At 42.5% G+C, this 17,303-nt stretch overlaps 2 protein-coding genes across 3 annotated transcripts; both read right to left on the bottom strand.

Moving 5' to 3' along the window:
• Window positions 1–920: 920 nt before the first annotated feature.
• On the bottom strand, window positions 921–9,939 carry LOC116256671 (protein GRAVITROPIC IN THE LIGHT 1). 2 transcript variants are annotated; one of them, XM_031633081.2, is made up of 6 exons: window positions 9,781–9,907; window positions 8,589–8,697; window positions 7,074–7,201; window positions 6,868–6,978; window positions 4,204–4,850; window positions 921–2,313 (listed from the first exon to the last, which is right to left on the bottom strand). In XM_031633081.2, the coding sequence occupies exons 3-6, from the start codon at window positions 7,118–7,120 to the stop codon at window positions 1,532–1,534; spliced, it is 1,587 nt and encodes a 528-aa protein (XP_031488941.1). In that variant the 5' UTR covers window positions 7,121–7,201; window positions 8,589–8,697; window positions 9,781–9,907; the 3' UTR covers window positions 921–1,531. The 2 variants fall into 2 exon arrangements, with proteins under 2 accessions (XP_031488941.1, XP_031488939.1); XM_031633079.2 differs by lacking the exon at window positions 8,589–8,697 and having other exon boundaries at window positions 9,781–9,939.
• Window positions 9,940–14,487: 4,548 nt separating this feature from the next.
• On the bottom strand, window positions 14,488–17,303 carry LOC116256669 (pentatricopeptide repeat-containing protein At2g45350, chloroplastic-like). Its single transcript, XM_031633077.2, has one exon. It carries the CDS (start codon window positions 17,091–17,093, stop codon window positions 14,985–14,987), a length of 2,109 nt encoding a protein of 702 aa, XP_031488937.1. The 5' UTR covers window positions 17,094–17,303; the 3' UTR covers window positions 14,488–14,984.

The raw sequence follows: 17,303 nt of genomic DNA, 5'->3' as shown, positions 1-17,303 counted from the left end.
CCTTCAGTAGGCCCGATTCTTATTGTTTAGGAAAAAAGACTTGGGACTTTTATCTAAGTCCAATTTGATGGGGGGATATTGGAGAAGGTAACGCCAACACTAGACAAGGAGTTAAAGTTGGGGAGGATACTGTGGGAAATCTGCATGGCGTTGATGAAGGATGTAAATTGATCACGTGTGATTCTAAAAGAGTTGACATTGGCAAGCCTTAACAGCTGTTAGATAACGATAAGATTTATTTCAAACCCAAATTCTTCCATGTATTGTACACGATCGTATCTGATCTCTTGTAGGCTATTTAAGCCGTTCTCATCGTCGATAATGATACATTGACTGTTCTATCGTCAACCATTTCCTTTAAAACCTCTGATCATATCAAGAAAATCAGAAGCAGCACGCAGCGCCCAAACTGGAATTAATTGTCTCCTCTTTTGGGAAAACCAAGAGGACATTTCGTCTAAGCTATCGACCATAACTTAAAGGAGCCATTTATCTCCCAAATCAAGTTAACTTGCCCAGAAAGGAGGATGCAATGACAATACGTTTTAATTTCAAGTTCAAATCCTGCACGTTATGTCCTTGTGGTCCGCGGGTTTCCTTTCGAAGAGGGGCCATATTAAATGGTCTCCGGGGCTTCTAGTCGCTAAAAGACAGAAGAACAATAGTACCATTTTTTTATAGTTGAAAAATAAATGACAAAAATCGTAAAATTTCATAGGCGCGCTTCAAACAAACTCAACATTTGGTGGTACCAAAAAAAAAAAAAAAATACAGTTTGATTTCTTTCATTGAACTGGTTAAGGAAATCTAAACTTAAACATGATTTTGTTACATTATTTTGAGAAAAAAATCCAACTATTGTCAAGAAAAGAGAAAACTCCTACAAAAAGGTACTCAAAAAAAAAAAAAATTTGCAGGGCTGCTCGACAGAAATATATTAAGATAAGAAAGAGACGTACTTGCACCAAGTTCTGCACTTCTTTAACCACGCACAGTTACAGACTACACACATAACTGATAACCGCAATTAGAGAACAGAGCCTTGAGTCTCTAATTCCAGACGATGTCCATGGCCATACGGAGCCCTACAAGTCCCCTAAAACAGAAAACCAAATAATGCCACAACTCTTCAAATAATGCTTATGACCAATACGAACCCTTGCACAACCTCTAAACACAAGATCAAACAAAGCCCCAAACTCTCTAACTACTGCCCACATGGCTACCCATAAAACCCCTAAGCACAAAATCAAAACCCTAGACAGCATCACTTGCTCATGATTATTTACTTACAAGCTACATGCACAAGTGACGTCACGTGCTACCTTTGAAAACCCAAGCAGAAAGCACACACCATGCACATTGCCCTTTGCACAGAACAGACAAGCACACACAGGGAAGAGCGAGTCGATGTAGTCAACGGAAGCAAGAAACGTATCGTATAGGAGAGATTCGACAGAGACTCTTTCGCTGAGGCTGAAGGCCGAGGAGACCAAAACAGGCTGATCATTGGCTTGCATTTGCAGCCCCCTCACGACGTCCTGTTGACAAGGAACACCCTCGATTTGATGACGAAGTTGCCGATCTTGAAGCCCGGGGAGACGGGGAACCCGACCACCAGACCAGGCGGCGCCACTCCCTCCTGGAACTTCACTACGCTTTCCATGTACGTCGGGTGGAACTCCGCCCCCTTGGTGGCCTGAAAGTGGGAGGGTGGAGGGTCCAGCGAGAAGGCCAGCTTGTGCAGCAGCCACACAGCCTTGGCCAGCGCCAAAAACTCCCCGTAGAACTGCGTCCTGGGGTGGCCCCCGTTCACCACCACCCGCCTCTGCTCCAGGTTGCCGAAGAAGGACTCCTCCATCTTAGGGTGGACGATGGCGAGGAACTTCTTGCCGCAAAACCGTCCGAACTGGCAGTCCGGCAGGATGCCTAGCAGCTCCACCGGGTCCATCGACTGCATGTCGCGGTACTGCGTAAAGCATTCTCTGCGGTGCTTCTCCGGGTTGATGAGCGAGGTCAGGCTGCCGCTCAGATAGAAGGCCTCGTTCTCGAAGCCGTTGAAGATCTTCCGGCACACGTACGACTCAATGGCATGCTTGGCGTGAGTAGGGTGGGGGTGCTTCGCCGCGGCCGCGGCTATGATGGGGAAGGAGGTCATTGCATTGGTGCCCCCCTCGATGGAGCGGACGGCGGCGGCTATATCCCAGTTAGCGGAGCGCATCAGCGAAAGGAGGAGGACCGTGAAGGCTTTGGACGCCTCCTTCACCTGGTTCATGCACAACTCAAAGAGCTCCGGCGTCGGCGCATGCACCACTGGTCAGAGATCCCCAGGACGCAGAGTCAGACACTCGAAAAGACGCCTTTGTGTTTAATTAGTGTAAAAAAAAAAAAAAAGTTTTCGTTATTTAGTTTTACGCACACAGCAGGCGTAAGACTTATTAAATCATCACTCAACATGTTCAAAATTTAGCATTTTGCAGCCAGGTGCTAATATACAGTGTTAAAGAATGTACTCCTAGAATTCTGCATTAAGAACACGGTAGCTGGTCAAATTTATTAGGTTGCATTTGATAACCTCAAGGGAAGATCCTCAATCAAAACAAATTTACAATAACTTGAATTTTACAAGTAAAAAAAAAGATGGATTTACGGTCCGACGGTGGATCTCGAAACCACCGTCAAACAAACACACCATTAACGATTTTGAAAATTACTTACCGTATTCGAAAGTACATCAAACTTGAAAAGGACGAGTTCCTATAATGACATCCACGTCTGTCACTAACGATGAGTATAGTAATGGACGAAAAGATGAGGTTAAGTCATTACCCAGGAATGAATGAACTTGTCCATCATAATAATGCATGGTCATTGCCTAAAAGTTATGGAATCAACTTTGAAATAACAACAGCAGGCAAAATAATGTGCGATAATGACAAAAAAAAAAAGAAAAAGAGAGAAACACCAATGAGCATTTAAATTAAACGTAGCAAAATAACTGCGGACATCGCACAGATAAAAAGGATGAGGATAAGGATCTGAGGAGCCAAGGGTTGGTCTAAACCCGCGACCAATTAGGTGAAAATGGGTCGTATCCGGACCCGTTGACCTCCTGGGTAAACACGCGGGTGGACGGAGGGCTGGCTACGGCTCTAGAAAGAGCCAAAAGGACCATTGAGGCCTTTATCGAGGCTGCAAAAGGCCAACGGAGAAGAGGCACATCGTCTCTCACGTCAAAGCCAAAAGGCCGCAGACCCCTTTCAGACGTTTGACTCAGTTTCAGGGGTATGAGTGGAAACATACTGCCAAGCAGTGTTTCGTGGGCCCGCCGCAGTCTTCGACGTCACGTGCATTTCACCGTCATCATCATCCCTAAGGACAAAACCCTTTATTATTCCTAAAAAACCCGAAATACCCCTGAAAGCAAGGCATAGCCGACTTCGTTCCAATCGAATCGGTACCTGTTCAGCTCGGACCGACTCGTAGCCTGTCCCCAATTGTTTCTTCTACCAATGAATGAAAGGCAAGTTCCTCTAGCCTAGTGACTGGACAGCGGCTAGGTATCTCAGTTTACTGAATGCAGTTCATTGAGCTAAGAAGGTACGTGAAGACGTGCTCTACTCAAATCACCTCACCACTCATTTTCTCGCACCCACTCACTCAATCGCAAAAGACTTTCATTTGTTTGCCTACACATTCTATCTCTAAGTCGACGGCCATAGCAAAATCAAAATGTCGTATTAACGGTGGAACAAAAATATTTGTCATCAAGGGGCACTAACTTTTAGATTTTTAAAATAAATAAAAAAATGATTAAAAGGCGTCAACATGTAAATGAAACAATTTATGTTTGTGTGGGTTTATGTAGTCAAAGCCCACACCTGAGTGCGCCAACGCGTGGTGTCCATTGATAAGGTGACAAACAAGTAAGTGATCACTTATCCTACCCCCGACTGAGCAGTCCAACCGACCGAGGCGATCATCTAGTGCCATAGGTGTTTGATATTCTAAGGGTATTTCAGTCATTTAAAGCAAGAGCCAAGAAGGAGCTCCATCCGTTACTCGTTGCGCGAGAAGTATTGGGAAGTACGATCGATCCGCCCGGCCGGACTCCTCCCGGCAGCCGGTCGTTGATTCCCGCCGTGAATACGACAGAGAGAGAGAGAGAGAGAGAGAGGAGGGCGATGTTAATGGACACATTACCTTCCCGGAACCGGGCGGAGGCCCGCCTGGTCCTTCCCTTCCTCCCGCTTGCCTGCTTCAGCCGCTCCCGGAGGTTCTCCACCTGCGCTTCCTTCTCTTTGACCTCTTTCCTCAGCTCCTCGACCTCCGGATCATACGCCACCATGGCCCTCTCAGCTGCCGCTGCAGCCGCCGCAGCCGGGCTCCCCCGCCGGAAGCGCTCCCGAAGCCGACCGAGGCGCCTGAACTCCGCCACCACCGCAGCGTCCGCGGCCCTCATTTTCTCTGGATCCCACGGGCTGTGCGCAGCCTGGAGACTCACGTACGCCTTCTTCATGGCGGAGACGGCCTCGAAAACCTCCATCATCAACACCTCCGCTGCCTGCAGCTTCTCCGCCGCCTTCCCCGCGCCGGTGACTGACATCTTCCTCTCATCTTCGTGCTCGTGGTCCAGCTCGCCTCTCTCCGCCTGGTCCTCGTAATCGGAGTAGGTTGATTCATCGTGATCGTCCAGGAAAGACTCGCTCTTCTCCTCCGCTTCCTCCTCCCCTTGCCCGATCGTCTGGATGAGGCACGAGCCGGCGACTCGGTGGATCAAATCAGAGAAATTTGCGGACATTCTGCCCGCCATTCCTTGCTTCTTCTTCGGCTTGATCTCGTCCTCGCTTCTGTGTATGTGTGTGAGAGAGAGAGAGAGAGGCTCAGTTTTTCTTCTTGTTCAATTTTTCTGGAGATCTAATGGATTCCTGAGCTCGTTGTTTTGTTCGACTCTGGAGTTACTGTTCCATCTGACAAACTCAGGGTCCTTAGGCCATAAAAGCGCGATCTCCAAAGTGTGCTTAATGGAAGGAAATGGGGGAAAGGCGTTCGACAGTTTGGAGCATTCATTGCAGGGGAGGGGGACAGCCCTCCGACTTCATCTCCTTAGTTTAATTTCTTCACTGCTGTATAAGATAATTTCGCTTCGCTCCGAATTTAAAAATTAATTCGAGAAACCGCAGTCAGGTTTTCGGCAAACAGGAGCTGTATTTGTCTCATAACTTGTAAAACACAGATGTCCAGTTAGAACAAGCTGCATTGGTTTTATCTCGTACCAATAGTCGTTCATTGTAGTCAGAAATAGTTATTTATGAGTCAAAGGAGACTAGTTTGCACTTAGCAGCTTCAGTTCTGAAAGATCTGAAGCTCTGATTTGAAATTTAGCAAATGTTAAAGCATTATTATGGAATTTTTTTTTAGATTTTTAAAAAAGTATTTTTTGAGAATGACAAGACGAAGCAAGAACGTGGACCTGATGGAGATAGGAATTTTTAGCCGAGGGGGCACTAATCAAATAAATGGGAGACACCTAGATGTCAATAAAGAAAATAGTCAAATAACCAATATATAAATTGGAAAAAAAAAAACATTTTTGTAGGACTGTGTGTGCAACTGCCCACACAATCCCCATGCGAGCCCGCCACAGAGCTCCATCTGTAACTTGGGAGGTGAGAGAATTTTTAGCAAACAAGAAGCATGGTGTGTGGTGGTTTGTCGTTTCTTTAGTTCTTATTGAACCTTTCGAGGGAATGATAAGCTAATAACATCTTAACTCTACGTGCCTTCTGCTTTCGATAAAGCGGAAATCGGCATCTCATAATGAATTAGAATATCAGAAATTAGACGAAAAGTTCCAATCCATATTAAGCAAATCTAATAGGACAACTTTTTTCTTCTTATTTTGAATTTATACTCGTTAACAATTTACATCCATGAAACATGTTGATATGCTATTTCTTCTAAGGGAATTTCACTCAAATCAAACCGGAATCTATCAAAATGGTATAGACATGTACCAACTTGTTGAATTCCTCAACATGACTCTGGATTCACTTAGTCGTCTTGCTAAAGAAATATAATCTGATTATTAAGTTTATTTTCTAACCCTAGTGCATTAACAAATGACTGGGGAAATCGAATTTTTGTCCTCCTCCAACTTCAACATCTTGATCTTTATTGGAGCATTCTGACCTAGCTTTCACTGTCGAATACTTTTATTTCTACATTTACAAAATTGAAAAAGTTAAAAACAGAGAGGTGTCTAATTAAGTGCAGGCAGGATGTGAATCAAAGTTGAGAATTTCTTGTGTGGACGGAAACATATGGTAACAAGGACAACTACTCCACTAGTGAACTGGCACCACTTTGTAAAGTCACAATTTGTTGAACCTTTTTCTGTAAGATGTGGGGCACCATACCCATATTATATTTGGAAGCCTAGCTTATGGACTCATATGAAGAAAAGCCTCTACCACCATGACCATGTAGGTCGTCTATAAATTCTGGGATTTGCTTTCTACTATATATATATATCTGATCCAGGTCAGACTCGTTTAGCACCGTAGAATTTAGATGCAGGTATCATCTATAGGGATGCCAATGGATCAAATATATCCATTATAAAATTCAACCAGACGAATCTGACAAATAAATTTGAATCCCACTACTAGTCGGATCGGATTCGTCATGCGGTTGAATACCCTAAACTTGTGAAGCAGTAAATAGTTGAATCAAGTATGCTTGGGATTAATAACAATTACGTTTTATAAAAGAAAAACATAAATTATTTATTTTGAAAAATAAAAAAAAATTAGCTTATTGGGGATTGTGAAATCTGAATGGACTGAGGTTAGGGTTAGGGTTGACCTCATGTAGGACTTGAGGGCTAGTGGGGGATGCCTGCCGGACGGAACCACGTACATATGGGGCTTCATCACTGTGATGTCCATGCAATCCTTGTCCAGCTCTTTCTTCTCCCTGTCCACCCAAACAAACACGCAACGCCATTAGTGCCCTTCAAAAAGGAGCCGTTCATTATAACAGGACCCGAGCCACCGGAGTGTCGTCATGACCTGTACTGGCGCATGTTCCCCCAACGGACGCACATGTTGGGCATCATCTTTCCCCCGTATCGGGTTGATATTGGTGACAGCACGCACCCGTTCCAGCACCAACCTTCTCGTTTCTTCGGCAGATTGTGCTGAAATACGATCAGAAGTTAAAACAGCTAATACCAATGACAAAGCACGACCGAACCGGTTCAGTAAGTGAATCGGTTTTCAAATGATTCGACTCCAATAGGTTGGTCCAGATCACGGTTTGGATCGATCGATGTTTACAAAGCGGGATGATTATGAAAGTCCCCTCAAGGGCCTGAACTTGTATCAATGGAGCCCACACTTCATCTAATCTCAGATCCTCATATATCCCTGTTCTATAATCATTGTCATCGCCTATCTTTACAAAATTGGACCACAAAGACCGAGTTATCATTCATGGTCCATTATTTCGTGTACCTCTTCAACAAACCCCTTGGTCAGTGTACCTCTTCAACAGAAATATATAAGGCGCCCCTTTGTTTTGAATGAAGCTACAGTTACTGGAAATATATGGTTCAGTGATTTAAAGCTCTTCGCAATAGAGCGTTGAATCCATTCTTTCTACTGTTCTGTTTCTGCTGGAACTGCGTGCCTCCTCTATCTAGCCTTGAAGAAGGAAATTGAGACATTTTTCATCATTCGTAGGAAAATGTTTCCTAAAGTCAGCCACTTTTTTGGGGGTCTCTTGAGATGGAGGGACTTTTCGTGGTACAACTTTGAATTCTTTGATTCTGCCAGCCTACTTACTCATCTCTTTTAATTTTGTTTTCCTATGTGATTTTCTTATGTCACACAAACAAATTAAAGAAACTAAGTTGGTTCTCTTAGCCAAATCCCTAGAACATATTGCACAGAGATTTTTTTTCCTCTCTCTTCATCACTTCCAAACGTAGGTAAAACACCCATACACAAGTGGAACATAACCTAACTTAGATGCCCACTTGCTTTTCGGTTCATCACTGTGTGTACTGGTGGATTCATCGAGATTAAACAGAGCAGGGTGAAAAAGTCGCACATTTTAGCGGGTGTACAGAGAGGCGAGTTCACCATGGTGAACTTCACTTGTGTTTGGTGGGTGGTTGTATCCGTAGATTCGAATCAAACACACCCTAAGGGAGTAGTTCATGGATCATGGACTAAATAAATTTTCTCTTTTACGTAAGTTTTCTCTGAAATACAAATAAACACGACAAGTTCACCATGGTAAAATCACCCTTCTTACTATCTCTTATATTGAGATGGGAGGAACAAAATCAAAGTCGGATTTCCAAGGGGTGGGACCTTTTTAGTTTTTTCTTCCCTTGCTCTATTTACCATAGCTGTGTACCCTGCACCTCCCAAAAGTGATGCAGTACTGACGATCTTTGACCGATACGCCAGTCTGCAGGTTCGCATGCTTAGATTTCTTATGTCCTTGTGACCTGATCTTTTAAAAAGATTCTGGCCATTAAAAGGTAAAAAGAAAAAAGAAAAACAGAATGATCTAACCAGTACTGGCACTGCTCAACACCAAACCCTTATCTTATGAAGGCAGGCAATTTTCCACCGTGAATTTCATAAGGACACAGTATTGGGAACGAGTACTTGACTGCAGTTCCTGCAAAAAGCATAGTTCAGCCGATGAAATTCACTATTAACACATGACTGTGTGGTATGTTTCTATTCAGACATATACATATGTATACGGACTCCACAGAAGTAGGTCCTCTCACTTTCATTCCTGCTCTTTGAGAAAGGAGCGAGCACTTCTTTTGTTACCCAAAATGTGAAGACGAAACATCGGAAAAAGCTGTATATGTATTGTAACAGTCGGTAGACCTGCAGCATGCATAATAAACTCAACGGGCCCTCTTCCAGCTCGGTGTGTGAGGTTAAACTCTGCTAATGACCGAATTCAGATAATTATCTCACCTCTTATTTGAGTCACTTAGCAACATGAAATAATATGTGGCGCCGCCTTGATGCCTACTCTTTATGGTAATATAAAGGTTAGCGCCGACTCATGAAACGAATCTCAAGCATAAGCTCTTCAGTTACTATTCATGTGCTTACATGGGTGGTTATATAGTTTCTCTACTCTTAATGTCACACCACGACTGCTTCTTTTGACCATGCGCATCTGATCTGTATGTTCAAAAATCTAAGAATCAACACAAGGGCTATGCTTCTTCATTGTTGACATTGACAAGCTTCTGTAATTAAACTGAAATGGTTATACTGTTAACCTTCGAATTAATTAAATCCTACGGTTTTGCTTAGTTTTTATGACTTTGAAGGCGAATTAAAATCGCTTCTCCCCATAGGTAAGTTACTCTTTGTTCCTTAGATATAACAGCACATGAATGGGCCTCCTCTTTGTAAGGCTTAATTTCAGACTCGATCGCATCATCATCGCCATGCTCACAAGTACTGTTGGGCACTTCCTGTTTCTGCCTTGCAGATTTAGATCCCAAGTAAACTAGTTCAGCCCTCAACTAAGCTTAAAGATGCAAAATATAGATATATATATACAAAGAACAATAAGAAGAGATAATGGCATAAACAAAAGAGTGAAAACATAGATGATAACCAAGTAAAGCCATAAGCATAAGAAAGAACTTTCATTCGCTTCATTTTCATTTCAATCCATGAAACCGATCAATCTGAAGGAAGCAAACAAGAAGAAGGTAGGAGCTCTTACACAAATCAATGCAGGAGCTCTATTCCCAAATCGTGTTCTCTGCACGCACAGGATAGCTCAGCGCTCACTTCTGCAGAGACTCAGGCAGGCTAGCTGCTTTGATGAGATCTGCTAACAACCCGTCAAACTGTTTTATCGCGCTCCAGGGGCTCATAAAACAAAGGTGCCAGTCAAAGTTGTGGAGGAGTTGCCATGGTCTGGTCCGCATCTCTTTGCCGCAAAGGACATACAGTCGAACCAGGAAGAGATGAACAACACGTGTATGGAAGGACACGGCCTCCTTTGCGATGGCCCCGGTGAAGTTTGTAGCCTTCCTCTTGTTCTCTTTCAATCAATGCGGTGGGTGAATGAATCATTCCTCCAAGAGGCGTGTGGTGAGATGCCAAGGGCAAAATGGTCTTGCGCCAGAGCCACAAGGTTCCAAACAGAAGTCCTCCCAATTGTGTTTGCCTTTATGGGCGCAGCACGACGCTTGGAGACAGTGCACCTTTGATGGCACCATTCACGCTGTCCAATTTCTGGATGCCTGAACTGTCCTCACAAGCGGCAGGCTGTTGCAGGAATGCCACTGAGCGTTCGTGGTTGCATGCCCATGTCGACACTGATAAAAGAAGGTAACATGCATGCGCGTAGGCCGGAGCAAAAAAAAATAATTCGTGATACAAGTCCAGTTATAGTTTTAAAATTTTGATAGGAGTCAAATTATAGTTTCAAAATTTTGTAGGGTGGGAGGTGGGCCTGCCGGCCCTTCCTTGGCTCCGCCGCTACATGCATAGCCACGTACACTACTTGAGTCATTGGCCACAAGTCCAGGTTGGCTGGCCTCCTCGCTCATGACTTGCCTTTGATTCGGCCCAATTCACTCCTGACTTGTCTGATTTAGGTTATTTTAAAACTTGATCGAGTCGAGGGTCAACTCACTGACCGGATAACCTGGTCATCAGCCGATCTAAGTTTGAGTTATGGGTTTGCTAAGTATGGATCCCTCCCCTAAAAGGATAGTTAGTGTCTCCGTCACACAACAAAGAGGTGCATGAGTTGGAGCATCTGTCCAGTTCTACAGTTCTTTGTGTGCCACGGTAACTGGTTTCAAACACCCAGTAAAGCTCAGTGGTTTGTTCTGGACTATCACAGATCCCATTTTCGTTTTGATCAATTTTGGCTGTCAAGTCACAAGTTTCAGCTGGGAGGTTTAAGATGAGCTCAACTTAGTCTGCTGGGTGGCAAACCAGTGGGGACTATGTTTTCCCTTGGAAAATTAGGCATATTTTGTAGTGCCTTTGTTTTTCACCATACCATGATATTTATGGGGACTGAGTTGATGCTAGGAACCAGACCCTTTCTTTCTCTTTCTTTTACAACACCAAGAGAGAAAAAAAAAAGACACAAGGATTTACATGGTTCAAAGACACAAGGTTCTCTTAACTCCATGGCTGCCCAATACTATTTTTTACTGTCACAAAATAATTAAAGAATACATGACCACCACACCCTCCCCCTCACCCCCAACTCCCTTATCTTAAATATGGGGATTAGGGGGGCAAACCTGTAAAAAGTAAAATTACATAAATGTCCTTACAAAAATCAAGAAAACCTATTAAGTATAGATTAAGCTTCACGCTCCAACATTTATATCGCCATAAAAGATCTTGACTTATCGTGTATATATATATATATATATATATGTACCCTTAGTTCATATATGATCTTAACAGTCTACTATATACTCGCGCGTTAAGGTGTAACAGAGCTGCATCTTTCATTTAGAATGCAACTTGGCAAAATATGTGGGTGAGTGTACAGCAGACAAAATCATTTGCGGCCACATGCGGCGCTGGTGAGCTGCGTAATGTCCTTCAATAAGACTGACCGACTGCCTTTGAAGAGATCTTGACCCCACATGCATGGGCGGACCATAGAAGGGAAAACGTCTACACAATATAAATCAAAATATGAAAAATTGATGTTCTTTTCATTTTCAAAAGCATAATTTTTCCATTTCATTTTTCACATTAAGCAAATATGCATAAAAAGAAAAACAAATTAATGTAGGCATGCTTTAGCGCGTGTTGTGTAATTGCTCTTACAGCAAGCTTCCCATCAAAACAGCTATAGAAGTATACCTTTTCAGTAATTATATAGAATTAATTGACATATTTTTTGTATTATAACAATTAACCCAAGGATCCATCAATAATTAGTATTGGCATAAGGCATGCAATTAAATACACAAGGTGAAAATTGCTAGATACAGTTAGGTCATTTAAACTTGGCATGAAAACAATTGAGAGAGAGAGAGAGAGAGAGAGAGATCTCCTATATATTTTAAATTGAGTCGATCAGTTTCTGCTTATTAAATTTTTGATAAAATGCTCAATCAATGTAACTGATGACGCTTACTACTAGAAGGTTAACTTTATTTCAAAAAAAATGTCAACAAGCAGCTTCAGTAATCTAGAGAGTCATCAGGGGTGCCTCTTCTTGAACAGTAGGGGCTGTTCAATGACTTTGTATTTTGATTTTAGAATTAAAATTCTAAAAATGAAATTTCACCCAAAAAAAATTGAATGAAAAATTCCAGTTTTAGTTTTCCTTTGTGTTTGATAGTTTGAAATTTTGATTCTAGAATTGAAAATGATATGTTTGATAAAACATGAATTAAAAATTTAAAATTGATTAATTAAATTATGACATGTGCCCTAAAGAGTGATGAAAAAATTCTAAAATTAAGAATAAGCTTATAATTTCGGAATCAAAAATAATGTAATTACTATTTCATAAAAAAATAAGAATTTTAATTATAGAATTCCATAATTCCAGTCTGATCAAGCACTAAGTCATCGAGGAACGCCGAAAAAGTCGATGTCATTTTCAAAGAACTATGACAGGAAACTTGATAATGTAGAGACCGTTTCAGATAATAATCTAAAAATCTTAATCATCTTGACAAAGCTGAAGGCGGAATATCAAGAAACCTAATAATCTTTGAATATCCTCAAATTATCTCAAATAATTGGGAACCACGTACAAATGCTGGTCGTAGGAAGAGCCGACATCTCATTGTGGATCAACATCTTTTCTCACACTAGAAAATGGATTACTGGGGACGTCCACATTGAGCTTTTCTTTTCATGATCGCTCTGAACTTTCTTTTGTACATAAAAACATCCAAGAAACTGTCAGAAGTTAATGTGATCAAGAAAACTGCCATCAAGGTGACAACATACACATAAAAGCGAATCAAAAGCATTGTTGATTGAATAAAGAAAAGGATCATTAAATTAAATGGGCGCTCTTAAAACATGCCCATTGTAAGTTATCCCAAAGTAATGGTTTTCTTGTGCATTATGATTGAAGAAGACAAGGGACTACATTTTCTTCCTTTGTGCACACACACACACACACACGTATCTGCTCGATAAGTGTATGATTAAGGAAGGGAAGTTGGGGAAGGAAGTGAATAATCTTCTGAACATGGTTCAGCGCATCGATGATGATCATCAGAATAATTAGCAGATAGACCGAAGTAGAGAGGCAATTATGCTTGGATATTAGCATTTTGTGCATGCGCCTATACATATTTTTTCGTGGGGGGATTTATTTGGTTTCCTTATGGAACGATGCAGCATGTATTTTCATGGCATATGCCATTTGTTCCTTTGTCACCCAAAATATGAATGCACTCAGTGATCCTAATCTGAGTGGTGCTAAAATATCCGTTCTAGTGGGGCTTCATCTTAACAGACACATACTGTTGTTGCTATCTAAATGGATTTGATCTTCATAGCAGTTGGGTCTGCTAGCTAGCTGCATGGTGGGTAGGGACGATAAATGAGTGGAGAAGCGAGCTTGAAGCCTCAAGGTTGGCGCCCCACATCCATCATTCTTCTACATCAGTTTTCTTTTATTTATTTTTTAATTAATAAAGGCTTGTGGAGAACAGTTTTGGGCTTCCCTGCGTAATGTGTGCTGAATCTTAGCAAATTCGCCTGTATGGATGTGATGAATTCCACCTGTCTAGAAACGTGTGGTTCCAGAAGAGAAGCAATAATTCTTTTTATGTAGAAACATTACTCTTCGGGTGTTTATGGCCTAAGGTCTTAATTAGTTTGTAGGAACATCGAAACTCAGTTTGCAGATCAGAAAAAATCTTGATTGTTTTTTCTCAGATTTTGTGTTTTTAGGCATTCTGGGTCCATCCATGCAATTTGGCTTATCAATGGCAGAAGATCTAAGACCAGAAAGAGGAGGGTCTAATCGCAAAAGGCTTTCCTTTGGTTTCTTTTATTGTCTCATTGCTGGTCCTTCCCAAATATCTAATGATCAATTCATCAAATACTGGCATACCAAGGTCCAAACTCAATCATCCCATCAGATCGTCTTCACGAAGAAACTATTTTATCGGTTCGATCACAATATTCTCATCTGCTTCACTCATGAATGAAAATGGATCAACTTGATTCAGTGGTTCTTGATGGCGCAGCCAAATCCAAACGATGAAAACATGGTTGGCTATACCGATAAGATCGAAATGATGATCAAGGGATGAACAAATGAGGAACATGAAAGTATACGACGGTTGGTTTATTCAGCCTTTCAAGTTTGCCATATATTGTTCTTCATTGTTTTGAATGGGAATATACGGAAATATATAGAAATATGACTTGTTTTATAGTTAATCTTGGGAAAAGTGTCTTATGAACACCAAACTGCCCACAGAATTACAACATTTTGAGTGAGAAAACATGCAGCTTTGTTGTTTTATATGGCAAGGACAATCCCAACCCGTTGTTCAGCGCGTAGGTTCTATGCTTCAGCAACCGAGTATATAACCATGCTATGTAATAATAAAAACTCAAAAGAAATGAACCCCATCTTAGAAATGCAGTTACGAGCTCTCATTGCACGTTTGCTACGGAATGGACTTGCGCACGAATGGGTAAATTTAGAGGAAGATCATCCACATATGCAAAACAATCTGAGGGATATAGTTTTCCTTCGGACTGCTTCTTGCACCATTACATCTCCTCTTGTTGAATTTCTCAACTTAGCTTCGAACCGTATACTGCAAATTCCCTCATAAGCAACACGAAGCAAGGGCGCAAACATCCCAATCATGGCGTTCCAGATGTCAGTCATATCCCCAAGTCGATCTTTCTAAGGCCCCTCAAATCGATTGTTTCTCAGCAACTCAATGTGTCCATCTAGTCCTTTGTGTCGAACCACAAGCGAGTCCGCTCTTTTGAGATTCTCTCCAGGACAAATTGCTCCTTCTCACTAACAATGTGCGTGTTCTCAGCTCCATGATACAACATATGTCCTGCTGGATTGTCAGGCAGAGTAGCATCAACCTCATGAACAATAGCATCCGATTCAATAGAACTGCAACCTGGAGCTAGTTTCTTTATTCCTTTCTCTTTCATTGTTTCCCTTGTCTTGAGAGCCTCATCCCAACGTCCCACTGCACCGTACATGTCAGACAGAAGGGAATAAGAACTGGTGTCATCGGGGTCGAGTTCAAACAAGTGATTCGCTGCCTCCTCTCCAACGACTACGTTCCCGTGTGTCTTGCAAGCACCAAGAAGTGCCCTCCAAATGACATCATTTGGCTTCATAGGCATGTTCTTCACTAGTAAACTTGCCTCCTCCACATGTCCTGAACGGCTCAGGAGGTCGACCAGACAGCCATAATGCTGGATCTTCGGTTCCAAACAATACTGCAAAGTCATGAGGTTGAAGTAGTAATGGCCCTCATCTACCAAACCAGCATGACTGCATGCACTCAAAACAGCAATGAAACTTATATCATCAGGCTCCACCGACGATTTCTGAAGTTCCTCGAACAAGCGGATGGCATAACTACCATAGCCATAAACTGCATGTCCAGCAATCATCGAATTCCAATGATCTACGCTCTTCTGTGGCATGCTGCAGAATATTTCTGTAGCAATATCCAGATTCCCGCACTTAGAGTACATGTCTATAAGAGCAACACCAACATTTCCGCTCAATGGAACTTGATTCCTTTCAAGATAACGGTGAACCCATTTGCCTTCAGCAAGAATGCCCATGTCAGCAATGGCCGAAAGTACAACAGCGAGCGTCGAGCAATCTGGTGTGGTTCCACCTGCCAACATGCTATGGAAGAGGCCTACAGATTCCTCAGTGCAACCAGAGTTTTTGTATGCTGAAATTATCGAATTCCATGACACCACATCCCTGAATGGCATCGCATCAAACAATTTCCGTGCACTTCCAGCATCTCCGGTTTTAGCATATCCATCTATCATTGTGTTCCAAGAAACTATATCCTTCTCAGGCATCCGTTCGAACATTCGGCATGCCATCTCCGTATCACCACATTTTGCAAATGCATTGAGAACAATATTCCAAGACACCAAGTTCTTCCTTTTCATTTGCTCAAACAATTCTAACATGATGTCAATACTGCCGATTTTTGCATACCCATCAATCAATGCATTCCACGAAAACAGGTTACTCCGAGGCATCAGATCAAGCACATGACGGGCCATGTCAATGGCACCGCAATTGACATACCCTGAAACCATGATTCCCCATGACACATTGTCTCTCGCTGGCATAACGTCAAATAACTCCTTTGCTTCCTTCATATTACCAGCCTTGGCATGCCCATGCATCATAGAGTTCCATGACACAACGTCCTTCTCAGGCATTTCATCAAACAATTCACGTGCCAGATTGACTTGACCATTCTTTCCATATCCATCAATCATCACATTCCATGAAAACAAATCTCTTTCCTCCAACGGCATTCTATCGAACAAATGGCGTGCAGTGCCAACATCCCCATGTTTCACGTACCCATCAATCATGGAGTTCCATGACACCGAATTCTTGTATGGCATGGAATCAAAACAAAGGCGAGCAGCTTCTATGCTGCCACCCTTGGCATACATATCCACAAGGCAGCCCTGAACGAAATGGTCCACTACATGCCTGCTCTTAACCACTTGGCCGTGGATCTGCTGCCCCAATTTGATTGTTCGAAGATTGGTGCATGCTTTGATCACGAAGGGAAACGTAAATTTATCAAAAACAATACCATTACGCATCATTTGGTGGTACAGAAGGATAGGTTCTAGCGATCCGTAGCAACAATGTCTGTAGCTTTTGATAAGTGAGTTCCAGAGGAACGTTTCACTCTCTCGCAACGCTCCGCTGACAATCATCGTTCCATGGACGGACCTCAGTTGCTTCGCAGTCTTACATGAGTGCAATAAGGAGACGAGAAGCATCGGGTTGAGAGGCTGCTTCTTAACGGAGTTCACCATTTAAATGTTCCTTCCCGGCCTCCAACAGCTCTTCCCGAAGTTTCTTCTTCTTTGGTGATGATGGCTCATGACATCCAATGCGAACCATGAACTGGTTACTTAGCATACCCATTGAAGCCCTCGCATCTCCATCTGGCCGTGGTAAGGTGGGAAGTTCACACCCCACATCACAGAACGGTTAATTAGCAAAGTTGGTTACGTGCACACCCA

The sequence above is a fragment of the Nymphaea colorata genome, chromosome 6 (assembly GCF_008831285.2).
Source record: "Nymphaea colorata isolate Beijing-Zhang1983 chromosome 6, ASM883128v2, whole genome shotgun sequence".
NCBI lineage: Eukaryota > Viridiplantae > Streptophyta > Magnoliopsida > Nymphaeales > Nymphaeaceae > Nymphaea > Nymphaea colorata.
This window is presented reverse-complemented; position numbering and strand designations above follow the sequence as displayed.